Below are 12,657 nucleotides of genomic sequence, written 5' to 3'. Positions count from 1 at the left end.
ACCATTTGATGCAAGGAACGATAGCGCCCTCTAGTGCTGACCACTGAAACACAAAAACTGAATTCTCAAAAGCAACACCTAAGGCCCTCCAATCTTATCTTAAGGCTTTATGTGAGAGGAAAGTCAAACTGAGCTTTATTTAACAGCACCATTAAGCTTTGACATTGTTGTAAAGTGTTCCAACCATTCAGAGGTAACTATGGACAGATGGACATGGACGGGAGAGAAGACAGCAACGATCATTTGCATAAAAGTAAGGAGGCGGACAGGTGGGAGGACATCCCTGATGACCAATCATAGCTGGACATTGGGACAGTGGTTTTTTAGGTCAGAACAGATCAGATCACTCTTTATCTGCACCTTGGCACTGATTTAGACATTTCTCTTTTGGAGACATCATTGTGCTTCGGTTTGACAATGGTAAGATTTTTCTCTCAACTAAACAAGTTCATCATTTGATCAATACATTTATATCTATTATTTATTTATTTTCTTTCATGTAGACGAGCTACACAGATAAAGGAGAAAAGGTAAGTTTAAATCTGACACTCAAGTGGACAATGCTCAAGTTATTTTGTTACTTATTTTGTAGAATTGACTCACCTGATGCTAACTATTAAGTTTACAAATCTTTCAGTGCATTTCATTGATTTCTTTTATCCTCAGCACAAGCAAGGAAAGTTTTTGAGGTTTCACCATCTCACCTTCTGGGTTGGCAATGCTAAACAGGTTTGTTCTGAATTATTGTTTGCTGAAAGAGTTTGTCTGATTCTAAACATCAATGAATATTGTTGTTCAGACTATTGCATTGACTAAAGACAATATTATAAACGTCCACATTGTCTGCTCTCCAGGCAGCTTCGTTCTACTGTGATAAAATGGGATTTGAGGCATTTGCTTACAAAGGCCTGGAGACCGGTAGCCGAGAAGTGGCTGGACATGTCGTAAGACAGGGCAAGGTAAATGTCTACAGTGAACAGTGACAACGAACACACAGATATAAAGGATTTAATGACTCGCTCTTCCATATGTTCCTAGATTATGTTTGTGTTTGAATCTGCACTTAATCCAGGAAATAAAGGTTAGTGTGACACTGTATGTAGGAAAAGATTCATGTCACCAACTGTACCTGTAAATAGTGATTTTTGTTTCTGAAGAAATGGGTGAACACTTGATGAAGCACGGGGACGGAGTTAAAGACATCGCATTTCAAGTGGAGGACTGTGATTATTTGATTAAGGTAAAACGATGATGCATCTTAACGTCAGCTGTCGTCAACTGTTCAGCCAAAAAAACAAATTTACAACAGACATAAGACAAACTTTGCAGAGAGGACACATTATTATTGACAAACTACTTTTAAACCTTTTCAGCAAAAAATCAAACAAACTGAGGCACTCCAAAAGTAGAAATATTAAAAAGCTGTACAGAGGCGTACAGAGCTTGCCCTGAGGAAGGCCTAGAGCCGAAACGCGTTGGCAATTTTACCTAATCTAGCCATGTTTAAATAAAGGCTTTTTAATATTTCTACTTTTGGAGTGCCTCAGTTTGTTTGATTTTTTGGTGAAACAGATCCCTGCACTGAAGAGCACCCAGAAGACTAAACTTATACAACTTTTTACATCCGAGTAGCACTCCAGCCTCCCAATTTTTTCAACTACTTTTAAACCTTAACCTTAAATTATGGGAGTAAATTATGGTGGAAACAATCAACAATGTTGCATGCAGGTTTTCTGTATGTGTTTGCATCATGAGGGTAAAAAGGGGCAAATTCTGCTGACAGTTAAGGACAATAGGTCAAACTTTGGCGGTCTCTCTCTTTACCCAAGTCAAGGTCAGGGTTATGCAACACTGTTGACCAAGTTTCTGTAATCCTGAACAATGGAGGGATTACAGAAACTTGGTCAAGTCCATGGCAACAAATGTTTTTTTATAATGACTAAATTCTAGCTAGGCCTCTTGTTTGATAGCTGAAGTGTCTTCAAAATACAAATAAACCAAAAAATTCAATCAACTGCTCTGACCAAAGTGAAGTGTGAGCAAAAACTTGCGCATTTATAAGTATTCAGCTATTTACCAAACTGTATAACTCATTGTATGTTCTGTTTTCCCTTGATAGACAGCGAAAGAGAGAGGGGCAGTGATTGTGAAGGAGCCCTGGGTGGAGCAGGACAGTCACGGGAAAGTCAAGTACGCTGTGGTTCAAACGGTACGGAAAAAAAAAAAAAAACAGGGCACAGATAACAACACTTAATTTACAACTTGGCATTGATTGCTTTCTTCACAAATAATTTCTGTTTCTATTGCCAGTATGGAGACACAACTCACACATTTGTTGAGTATCTGGGAGCGTACAATGGCCTTTTCCTGCCAGGATACAAAGAGCCCTTGTTTAAGGATATACTCTTACCAAAACTGTAAGCAATGTTAATTTTCCTGCAAAAACAAAACAAAAAATATCAGGATGTGCCCATTTCACCCAAAATATAACCATTATGTGTAGATGTATAAAAGTTCTGAGAGTGTTTTCTTCCCTCTTCATCCCGCAGTCCCCCAGGAGGTTTAAAATTCATTGATCACATTGTGGGAAACCAGCCAGATGACCAAATGGTGCCAATTTCGGACTGGTGAGGCCCGTGTGCAAGCTCACGTACACACACAACACCAGACGAGGCAAAGGACAAGTAAACAGTTGCTGGGGGGGTGATTTTTGTTTGTGAAAGTACCAAAAAACAGAAAGAAAAGATAACGCTGTTGTGAGTGCTAGAATGGATCATCGTGCTCTAATAACAGATGGGTTCATTTGCTCGCACAGGTATCAGAAGTGTTTGCTGTTCCACCGGTTTTGGTCCATCGACGACAAGCAGATTCACACACAGTTCAGCGCGCTCAGGTCTATAGTTGTGACGAACTATGAGGAGACCATCAAGATGCCCATCAATGAGCCGGCCCAGGGGAAAAAGAAGTCACAAATCCAGGTTTCACCACAACACTCCTTCTAACACAGGCTTTATAAAGATGAACACTAGATGGCAGTGTCTATTAGTGACTGTTCAGTGAATGTGGACCAGGTGATTGGGTATTATTTCCCAGATATATAGTGGCTTCAGAAAGTTTTCAAACCTCTTTCAATCATCTCTATTTTAATATGTAGCAAGCTGATGCTATAATCATGAGTGAAAACAGTAAAAGTGACAAACAAACAAAAATCTTGTCCAGTTATTTAGACCCGACAACAACTACAGACCTATTCCATGCTTGTGATGTTTTTGAACATTAATGAAAGTTTATTTATGTGGTACATTCACTTCATAGCCCATAATGCAGAAAGGTACAGCCTGGATATGCATCTAGCTATGAATAAAAATAATAATTCGATTATTTTCAACATCAGACATTCACTTCTTAACCCCGGCTTTAACCAAGTGCATTTCTCCAGTTCATCTTTTTCCTCGCGTTGTCGTTACTTTTTAAAAAATCTTTTCCTATCACTTTTTTGTTTGGTTTGTCACTCTTTTTTTGCTCTTTTGTCACTTTTTGTTGTGCTTTTGTCACTTTTTTATTGCTCTTTTGTCACTCTTTTTTTGCTCTTTTGTCACTCTTTTGTCACTCTTTTGTCACTCTTTTATTGCTCTTTTGTCACTCTTTTGTTGCTCTTTTGTCACTCTTTTATTGCTCTTTTGTCACTCTTTTGTTGCTCTTTTGTCACTCTTTTATTGCTCTTTTGTCACTCTTTTATTGCTCTTTTGTCACTCTTTTGTTGCTCTTTTGTCACTCTTTTATTGCTCTTTTGTCACTCTTTTGTTGCTCTTTTGTCACTCTTTTGTCACTCTTTTGTCACTCTTTTATTGCTCTTTTGTCACTCTTTTGTTGCTCTTTTGTCACTCTTTTATTGCTCTTTTGTCACTCTTTTGTCACTCTTTTGTCACTCTTTTGTCACTCTTTTATTGCTCTTTTGTCACTCTTTTGTTGCTCTTTTGTCACTCTTTTGTCACTCTTTTGTCACTCTTTTATTGCTCTTTTGTCACTCTTTTGTTGCTCTTTTGTCACTCTTTTATTGCTCTTTTGTCACTCTTTTGTCACTCTTTTGTCACTCTTTTATTGCTCTTTTGTCACTCTTTTGTTGCTCTTTTGTCACTCTTTTATTGCTCTTTTGTCACTCTTTTGTTGCTCTTTTGTCACTCTTTTATTGCTCTTTTGTCATGTTTATTGTTGCTCTTTTGTCACTCTTTTATTGCTCTTTTGTCATGTTTATTGTTGCTCTTTTGTTGCATTTTCCTCTTGTTTTTGTCGCTATTTTAATAATGATAATAATCAAACTTTATATCACTTTTTTTGGACACTCAAAGACGCTTGACAATAGAACACTTCACACTTTTTTCAAGAAGGTTTTAGATTTGAGTAAAGCTAAACTTTAGAAAATGTTCCAGGTTCAGGTGGGGGTTAAGCACTATTATGTATAATCACACTTGTTTATGACACAGTATTTACCTTCTCTTCCACAGGAGTACGTGGACTACAACGGGGGCCCGGGTGTGCAGCACATCGCTCTCAACTCAAGCAACATCATTGAAACCGTACGTCTTCTTTGATTTCATTTTGTTCCTTCAAGTGTCATCTTGATCCACTCAGTCCACTAATCTTACACAGTGTTTTGGATGTGTACAAGTAGGAACATGCTTTTTTCCCCCCCCCTGGTCTTTAATAGATCGTGAACCTGCGCGCCCGGGGGATGGAGTTCCTCTCTGCACCTGACACATACTATGAAAGCCTGCGGGAGAAACTCAGAACCGCCAAGATCAAGGTGAAGGAGGATCTCGACCGTTTACAAGTAAGTCCAACGGCAAACGATTTTTTTTTTTAAGAGTCTTATTTATTGTGAGTTGCTAGAAAACCATACGCTGCTGCAAGTGTGAGGCCTAAACAGCCCATAGAAATCACACATTAGAATGGGAACTGTTGCAACATTTTGATCAGGACATTTTTTTGCTCTGTGTTTGTTTGTTTATTGTCATGTGCACTATTTCAAGACTATTTACATTGTAGATTCTCACTTGCTTTTGCACACCTTTTGACATTTTCTCAATGGGCTTCACGATGTCGTCAAATGGCTTTCACTTCACAGGCCTGTTAAAAAACATTTCAGGTAAGATAAGATAAGGTGTTTTTATTGATCTCACAATGGAGAAATTCACTAGCTACATGAGCGCTCAGGAAACAATGTGCAATCAACTACATAGTAAATATCTTATATACAATGAATGAAAAAGGGGCAAAAATACAAATAATAACAAATGTACAATATCACAATGTCAGCATTGGCAGTGCAAAGTTTACTGGTGGGGGTTGTCTTGTGATTGGAGGATCGGCGGTTCGAATCCTGCAGGTGCACCCTGTTGTTTTGTCCTTGGGCAAGACACTTCACCCACCTCACCTCCGGTCTCTGTGTGCATTGGTGTGTGAATGAGAGTGTGAATGGGTGACTGGTTCCTTGATGTAAAGCGCTTTGAGTGCCTAGAGCAGGTAGAAAAGCACTATATAAATGTGACCATTTATTTATGAAGCTCATTGAGAAAATGCCAAGAATAAAGGGGGGAAATTTTGAGGAATCTAAAATGTAAAACACATTTTGAGTTATTGAGTCATAATCCCATGTGTTCATTCATAGTTTAATGTCTTCAATGAGAATCACACAATGTAAATAGTGTTGAAAATAGAGAAAAGCCAAAACATGAAAAGTGTTTCCAAACTTTTGACGACTGGTAGGTTTAGGTTTGCTTTGAACAAAATGTTTAACCTGAAATGTGTCAATTACAATAGAATAAAAATGGCAATATACAAAAAATAATAAAAACATCTATAAAACAGATTCATAAAACAACATTAAAGCTCGAGGACTAAAAGGCATTTCATGTTTTTTGTCTTGCTCTTCTTGGCTGCATCTTGGGTTAGGGTTGTACATTAAAGCAAGAACTCAACCTGATGCAACATACAGTATCATCTTTATACCTGACAATAATAAATGTACATATTATTTTGTAGTAATATGACTCTTATACCTGGCTCTTATACCTGCTCATCTCACCGTAATGTTCATTTTGAAGGAACTGAGAATCCTGGTTGATTTCGACGACAACGGCTACCTCCTTCAAATCTTCTCCAAACCCGTGCAGGACCGGCCCACGCTCTTCCTGGAGGTCATACAGCGGTACAACCACTATGTAAGTATCGTGCTGTTTTTAACCCGAACCTGATTACAACCAGACACATCTGAAAATGATCCTGTGGTGTTGAGTTTAGTGCAACAACTGCTCGGAGGGATTTACAAGCCCCCGACTGCTGTTCCCTTACCTTCAGCACCTTTAAGAAGCGAGAACACCTGTTAAAAGCTCCCACCCAGTGTGAGCAGTATAACAGTAGCCCCCTTGTAAAAGCTCAGTAAATCCATCAGACATACAGATTAAAAGGGCTCACTGCCTTACTGCCAAAACAGAGAGCGAGGTTTAGGGGCTTTGGGATTGGGTTGCACCCCCTGGCATTGAATTTATAACATCGAGCACCTTTCTGCTTGTCAGAACAGGCATTTCTTGTCACTCTCCAGCACTTCAGTATGCGCTACAGATGTGGATACAATGCATGAAAAACTGGAAACTAGACCCCCGACCACACCAAAGAGTCACCCAGAGCAACCACCAACACTTGATCTTTCTGATTATCTATGAAAATATTTATATGATTAATTTACAATGTCAGGAGCCAAGTGGACGCTTGAACCGTGTGTGAATATTTGAGATCAGACATCAAAGTTTTACAGTGAACATCCCCTGAGCCATAACAAAGGACACTGAAGAAGGTAGATCTTTTGGTAATTAACCATCTGTGTTGTGTCTCCAGGGCTTTGGGGCAGGAAACTTCAAGTCGCTATTTGAGGCCATCGAGAACGACCAGGACGCCAGAGGCAACCTCACTGCTCTTACACCAGATGGACAGAACAAGGCTTTCTAAACAGCATCTGCACGACTGCTGGTGCTGCTACTACAAACCACTGAATAAATGCTGCTCATTCTACTAAGTTTTAATGGTATTCGCCAAAAGTACTATAGTTGTTTCAAAGACCAGACCAAAAACCAGATACAGAGGGAACCAGATGTTTACATACACTATATAAAAAGACACATATGCATTTTTTTTTCTCACTGTCTGACTTGAAACCGGAATTAACTTTTACTTTTTAAGTCAAAAAGAATAAAAAAAAAAAAATTCTATTTGCTAAATGCCAGAGAATGAGAGACAGAATTTTCTACACGTTTTTTTTTTAAATTACGTTTTTACAAAGCCAATAGTTTACATACATTTCATTATTATAAACTGTATAACTTGGGTCAAACGTTTTAATTTCCTTCTACAAGCTCCTCACAATAGTTGGCAGGAATTTTGGTCCATTCTTCCAAACAGAACTGGTGCAAATAGGACAAATTTGTTTTGTGACTTTGTGATGACCACTTCAAAACATTGACTTTGTTTTCCTTTTGCCACTTTGTAACCAGTATTGGCCACATGCTTTGGGTCATTGTCCATTTGGAAGACCCTTCTGCGCCCAAGCTTTAGCTTCCTGCTGATGTCTTGAGATGTTGCACCTATATTATCACATAGTCTTTCCATCTTTCTTCATGATGTCATCTGTTTTGTGAGGTGCACCAGTTCCTCCTGCAGCAAAACAACCCCACAGCATGATGCTGCCACCCCCGCATTTCACAGTTGGGATGGGGTTCTCAGGCATGAAATAGTCCCTCTTTTTCATCCAAACGTGACGATCGTCATTATGGCCAAACAATTACATTTTTTCCCCGTCAGACCACAGGAAAAGTCTCCAAAATGTAAAGTGTTTATCCTTGTGTGCATTTGCAAACTCCTATCTGGCTTTTTCGTGTTTCTTTTGGAGTAAGAGCTTCTTCTTAGCCCATGTTGGTACAGGACTTGTTTCACCCTGGATAATGACACATTCTTACCAGGTTCAGCATCTTCACCGGGTCTTTTGCATTTGTTCTTGGGTTGATATTCACATTTCAAAACACAACACGTTCATCTCTGGGACACAGAGCCCGCCTTCGTTCTTCTGTATGATGACATCTTTTTTATACTTGTGTATAATTGTTTGAACCAATGACCGTGGCTCTTTCAGGCGTCTTCAAATTGTACCCAAGGACGAACCAGACTTGTGCTTCCAAGGACATGACATTGTCATCTGGGCGTTCCCAAATTATTGGTATAAGCAATCTTATGTAAACTTAGCTTTTACTTTGTAGAAAGCAACAACAACAAAATAAATTCTAAAAAAAAAATTGATATGGTTTCATGTTAGACGCTGAGAAAAAAAAAGGTGTCTTTTTATATAGTGTTTGTAAACGTGGTTCTCACTGTATGTTAGTGCTAGTCTAACTAACAAAGCCTATGCTTTACATTATAATACATTAATTTATGTTTTACAACTTATGAAACAACTAGTACACAGATTATTTCAAAATAATTTATTTGCATATAATTGGAATGAAGACAGGTGGATATACATCTGTGATGGCACTTATGGTTTTCCATATAGAAACATTCAGTCTATACAGAAATCACTCTTTTAACCTGGACACATGGATAAATATATTAGTAAATAAATATATTAGTGACATGTCACTATATTGAAATGTTCTATATAAAATACACTATTTCATTTCTCTTTCAGTTGTTCTCTTTTTGTACACAAAGTATCCAAAATACACTGACACCCCTTAAATATCTGGAGGGATGTGAAAAGGCAGTTTCAGCTGATTCTTCTTGCAAAAAACACAAGATTTAAACAATAAGAGATATTAAACGGGACATTCAATATTTCTTTTATTGAACTGCTGATGAGTTTGGCCTTGTTTACAGTAATACTCTGGGGTTATTAATAACTCTAAAGCCAAAGTGCGTCCTGTAGTTCAGTCATGTATGTTAAGGAATAAGGCCTGGTGCATAGGGTGAAGACTGGTGAGGTATTAGAGAGACTGCAGTTCAAATGCTGATTGTCAGACAACATGCTGGTGTAACATGTTCTTTCTTGTCACCCAAAGGACACTTAATCATTGGGAGATAATTATTGGGGAGCATGAGGGTAAATGTTCTCGGACTCTTTGGTTTGACAAATAAGAGCTTAGCGAATTACGCTTATTTAAGGGTTATGCTTATTTAAGGGCTGCTTTTGGATACAAGCACTATTTTAATAGCAACATAAGGCACATTGATTTAAATATATACATTTCTGTTGTTATTTTCTCTAAGTGCTATAAGCTCCTGTGTCTCCATCATCATCATATAAAACTGTATTCGCAGTTACAAAAATAAATTCACATTTTCATAAAACTCTTAAGGGATAATGTACACTTAACTTCTTTTCCTGGCATTATGTAGTCTGGTCTGTGACTGTGGAGGGCCTGTTTATACAAAAGTATATTGATAGCACTGAAATAAGAGGTCAAATGACTGCACACTGTGCAAAGTGAAAGTGTCATATAGCTAATAATGACAGCGCAGCGTTAATATTGAGGAACGAGCACGTCCTCACCATTCAGATTATGCCAAATATCAGCCATGTCTTTTTAATCAGTTAAAAATATTAAGTGCTGAAAGCTCAAACTTACTGATGCAAATTTGGTCCTTATTAACTGAAAATTGTCCTTTAATTCAGGTTGCAAAAAAACACTTAAAGCTTTGAGGTTTCCAGATTGTGTGGACAATGAGAAGAGACTCTTTCATATTTCTGTGGCTACAATGTGCTATGCTGTGTAAAACTTCAGTTGCTGAAGGACATTAGAAGTATCCTTTTTCAAGGACAGTGGGATGTTTCTAAAGCTGACACCTTTCACTTTCAGTGTTAACAGCATCGACTCAAGAGACAACCTCTGCATGACATGGCCAGGACCGAACCACACCAGTAGCTTGTAATGACAAAGACATTATCAGTCATACCAATTTGATCAAAACTAAAACGGCTACAAAAAGTTGATGAAAAAACATACATATGTTGAGAACAGCTGCCATTTTTGAAATAATGAAAACAGGGCTCAGCAACAAAATGCTGAAGAATAAACGTCCCCTTGGATAGAGGGAAATATGTATGAGGGGGTGTGAAAGCTTAGTCTGAGGATAATTACAGCAGTACCTTTAGAGACCCCTGTTTGAGGCAGGTTAGAAATCCAAGCTGAGGTAGGCTCTCTCAGCTGAGACTGGACTCAGCAGAAGGATCAAAACATGAAGGTAAGTACCATGACCAATCAAGAGAGTGAGGATATGGATCGGTGTCTCTCTTCAAAGAAGCTCTCGTCAATGAGCCTGGGAACTAGCCTTACAATGTGTCAGGCCACAACTGACAAGTTAAAACACATTGACGTACTGTGGTCTTCCCTGTAGCTGTCTCACAGAACGTCCATATTAGGGACACATTATTTAAACGGTTCTGTATCATGTAAATCACTCACATTCTCCAACATAATGGATATTTCAGAAACAAAAGTAAGATAGTTGTGTTGAATTACAAAAGGTATCTGGCAGCAACTAGCAATGAGAGGCTTGTCCATTCTGGCTCCTATGTAGCAGCGTGAATCTGGGATTGCAACAAAGTTCTTAAACTCCTGACTCCTCTTCTGATCCTGTGGGCACATATAGAGGAACTTACAAACAAACAGACCTTATGCATTAAAGTCATAATGCGGTAATGGAAATGTACTTTATGTTTTCAAAAAGTGTGAATCTTACCCTGATTGTGTTGTAAGGTTTGGCAGTATAAACACATATCTGTGCCTAGCTCAGCAGGCCCATGGCAGGGGTGTCTGTCCCTAGATGTCCCGGGACCCTGCAGCTGGGGCTCTGAGTGTGACTGCTGAACCCGCTTCTGCCAAACAACATGTGTCCCTGGGCAGCAGTGCCAGTCGTCCATACCTCCTGAGTCCAAGATGAGAGGCACAGGCAGCAGAGCGGGCCTAAGCTCAGGAGGAGAGCAGCAAAAGCCCGCCCCCTGGCCATAGTGAATGTGGATGCTGCGGTCGTCCTGTAAGTCCGTGCTCTGGTGGAAGCGAACTGTGGCCCCGTCCAGTACAGTACAAGCCCCCACCCTGCCCAAAGGAGGGGGTGTGTGAGAGTGTCCCGCATGGCAGCAGTGCGGCTGCAGCTGCACAGGGACAGGGGACACCACCACTGAGTGTCCAGCGCTCGTACTAGGCTCCTCTGTCCCGGGGCCTGCGCGGTCCGGGGGGTCAGGCTTTGGGCACTGGCAGGGACTGTGTTTGGCAGAGTCCAGAGGATGAGAGGGACCCGTGGCTGCAGCGGTGGTCCCCTGCTCCTCATCAGAGCCCCGAGGCAGGGCCTGGCTGTGCTCTGTCTCCTCATAGTGGTGGTGCCTGTGACGGTGGTAGTGCACGTGGCTGAACACAGTCTGGGGCTGCTCCTCACAGCCAGTTTTGTTCACCACAGAGTCCAGAGATCTGGGGCGCACCTGGGCCTCTGCCTCTGGGGCTGGCCCGTAGTACACAAATGGATCATAGTCACTGCTCAAAGAGCTGCGGAAAGTGGACCAGCTGCCATAGACGCCTTGCAGAGACACGTCAGTGCAGTTGAGCACAGAGTCACTGGACGAGCCATGGCAGGGCCCCGAGCTGGAGTCGCTGGCCGGTCCGTCAGCTAAGTACCCACTACGCTCAGTGTGGTAACTTCCTCCCGAACAGCTGCCCTCATCCTGACGACTGTGTACTGCCCCCCCACGGGGCTGTGGGGCCAGCGCTGTGTGGTGCAGCCTGGAGCTGGACACGCTGCGCTGTGCTGCACACGAGCGGTAGTTGTGGCAGGACCGACGAGGGCCATAATGATGTGAAGTCCTGCAGTTTCCCGTGATTCTGTGGGGCCTCCCAGGGCCCTCTGCAGGGATATGATACCCACAGTTCGAACCAACCGGGCGTCCAGAGACGAAACGTAATGGCTGTAGCTCCATAGGAGTAGACCCAGGATAGTGGCCCAAAGAGGGGTAATGTCCAGAAGGCCCTCGGGGATAGTGCGGCCTCATAGAAAAGGGAATGGCATGCTGCGGGAAAGGGTGGCTGTGGTGACTGCTGTAGCCTGGAGACAGGAAGCTCTGGCTCTGCTCTGAGCCTGGCTGTAGTCTGCTCCTCTGACTCTGCCGGTCTGCTCCTTTGAAAAGCAGCACACATCAGAATGACAGAAACACCCACCACTAACAAAGCTCTACTGATGCACTTACCCATGATGTTGTGCATGCACAGAGGACAGGTGCGGTGCTGCAGGAGCCAGGGATCCACACAATCTTTATGGAACTCATGAGCACAGGAGATGATTCTCAGGTCCTGGGAAAGACACACAATGTGCTTAAGAACACGAAACAGAATAAATAAAAACATATAACACATTCACTACCTGTCCATCTTGAAACTCCTCGAGGCAGATGGCGCACACAGGGCTGGAGTTGCTGCTGGCAGACCCCCAGGCCCCACGATGGCGCTGTGCTCCCCCGCAGCCTTGGGAGTTGTAGGTTTTAGTTTCCAGTCGACTGATGGCTCGCATTGTTTGCTGATGAACGGAATCCTATGTGAACAAATCAATCAATCAATAACATATTTA

At 41.2% G+C, this 12,657-nt stretch overlaps 2 protein-coding genes across 2 annotated transcripts in view; one reads left to right on the top strand and one right to left on the bottom strand.

Moving 5' to 3' along the window:
• Positions 1 to 337: 337 nt before the first annotated feature.
• hpda (4-hydroxyphenylpyruvate dioxygenase a) lies at positions 338 to 7,089 on the top strand. The gene is made up of 14 exons (XM_079566875.1): positions 338 to 420; positions 504 to 530; positions 667 to 729; positions 855 to 959; positions 1,039 to 1,081; positions 1,158 to 1,240; positions 2,120 to 2,209; positions 2,311 to 2,417; positions 2,550 to 2,627; positions 2,816 to 2,978; positions 4,506 to 4,577; positions 4,709 to 4,831; positions 6,105 to 6,221; positions 6,895 to 7,089. The coding sequence occupies exons 1-14, from the start codon at positions 418 to 420 to the stop codon at positions 7,003 to 7,005; spliced, it is 1,185 nt and encodes a 394-aa protein (XP_079423001.1). The 5' UTR covers positions 338 to 417; the 3' UTR covers positions 7,006 to 7,089.
• A 1,471-nt stretch (positions 7,090 to 8,560) lies between these two features.
• rnf43 (ring finger protein 43) overlaps positions 8,561 to 12,657 on the bottom strand; it is an 87,870-nt gene continuing 83,773 nt past the window's right edge. Inside the window, exons 6-9 of the mRNA XM_079565837.1 lie at positions 12,454 to 12,621; positions 12,281 to 12,383; positions 10,786 to 12,210; positions 8,561 to 10,679 (exon numbers count right to left, since the gene is read on the bottom strand). Coding sequence (XP_079421963.1) covers positions 10,654 to 10,679; positions 10,786 to 12,210; positions 12,281 to 12,383; positions 12,454 to 12,621 — 1,722 coding nt within the window. The 3' untranslated portion in view covers positions 8,561 to 10,653. The remainder of the gene's footprint in view (positions 10,680 to 10,785; positions 12,211 to 12,280; positions 12,384 to 12,453; positions 12,622 to 12,657) is intronic.

Source organism: Gobius niger, assembly GCF_951799975.1.
Source record: "Gobius niger genome assembly, chromosome: 11".
Lineage (NCBI taxonomy): Eukaryota > Metazoa > Chordata > Actinopteri > Gobiiformes > Gobiidae > Gobius > Gobius niger.
The sequence above is the reverse complement of the archived record's forward strand: the minus strand, read 5'-3'. Positions and strand labels throughout refer to the sequence as shown.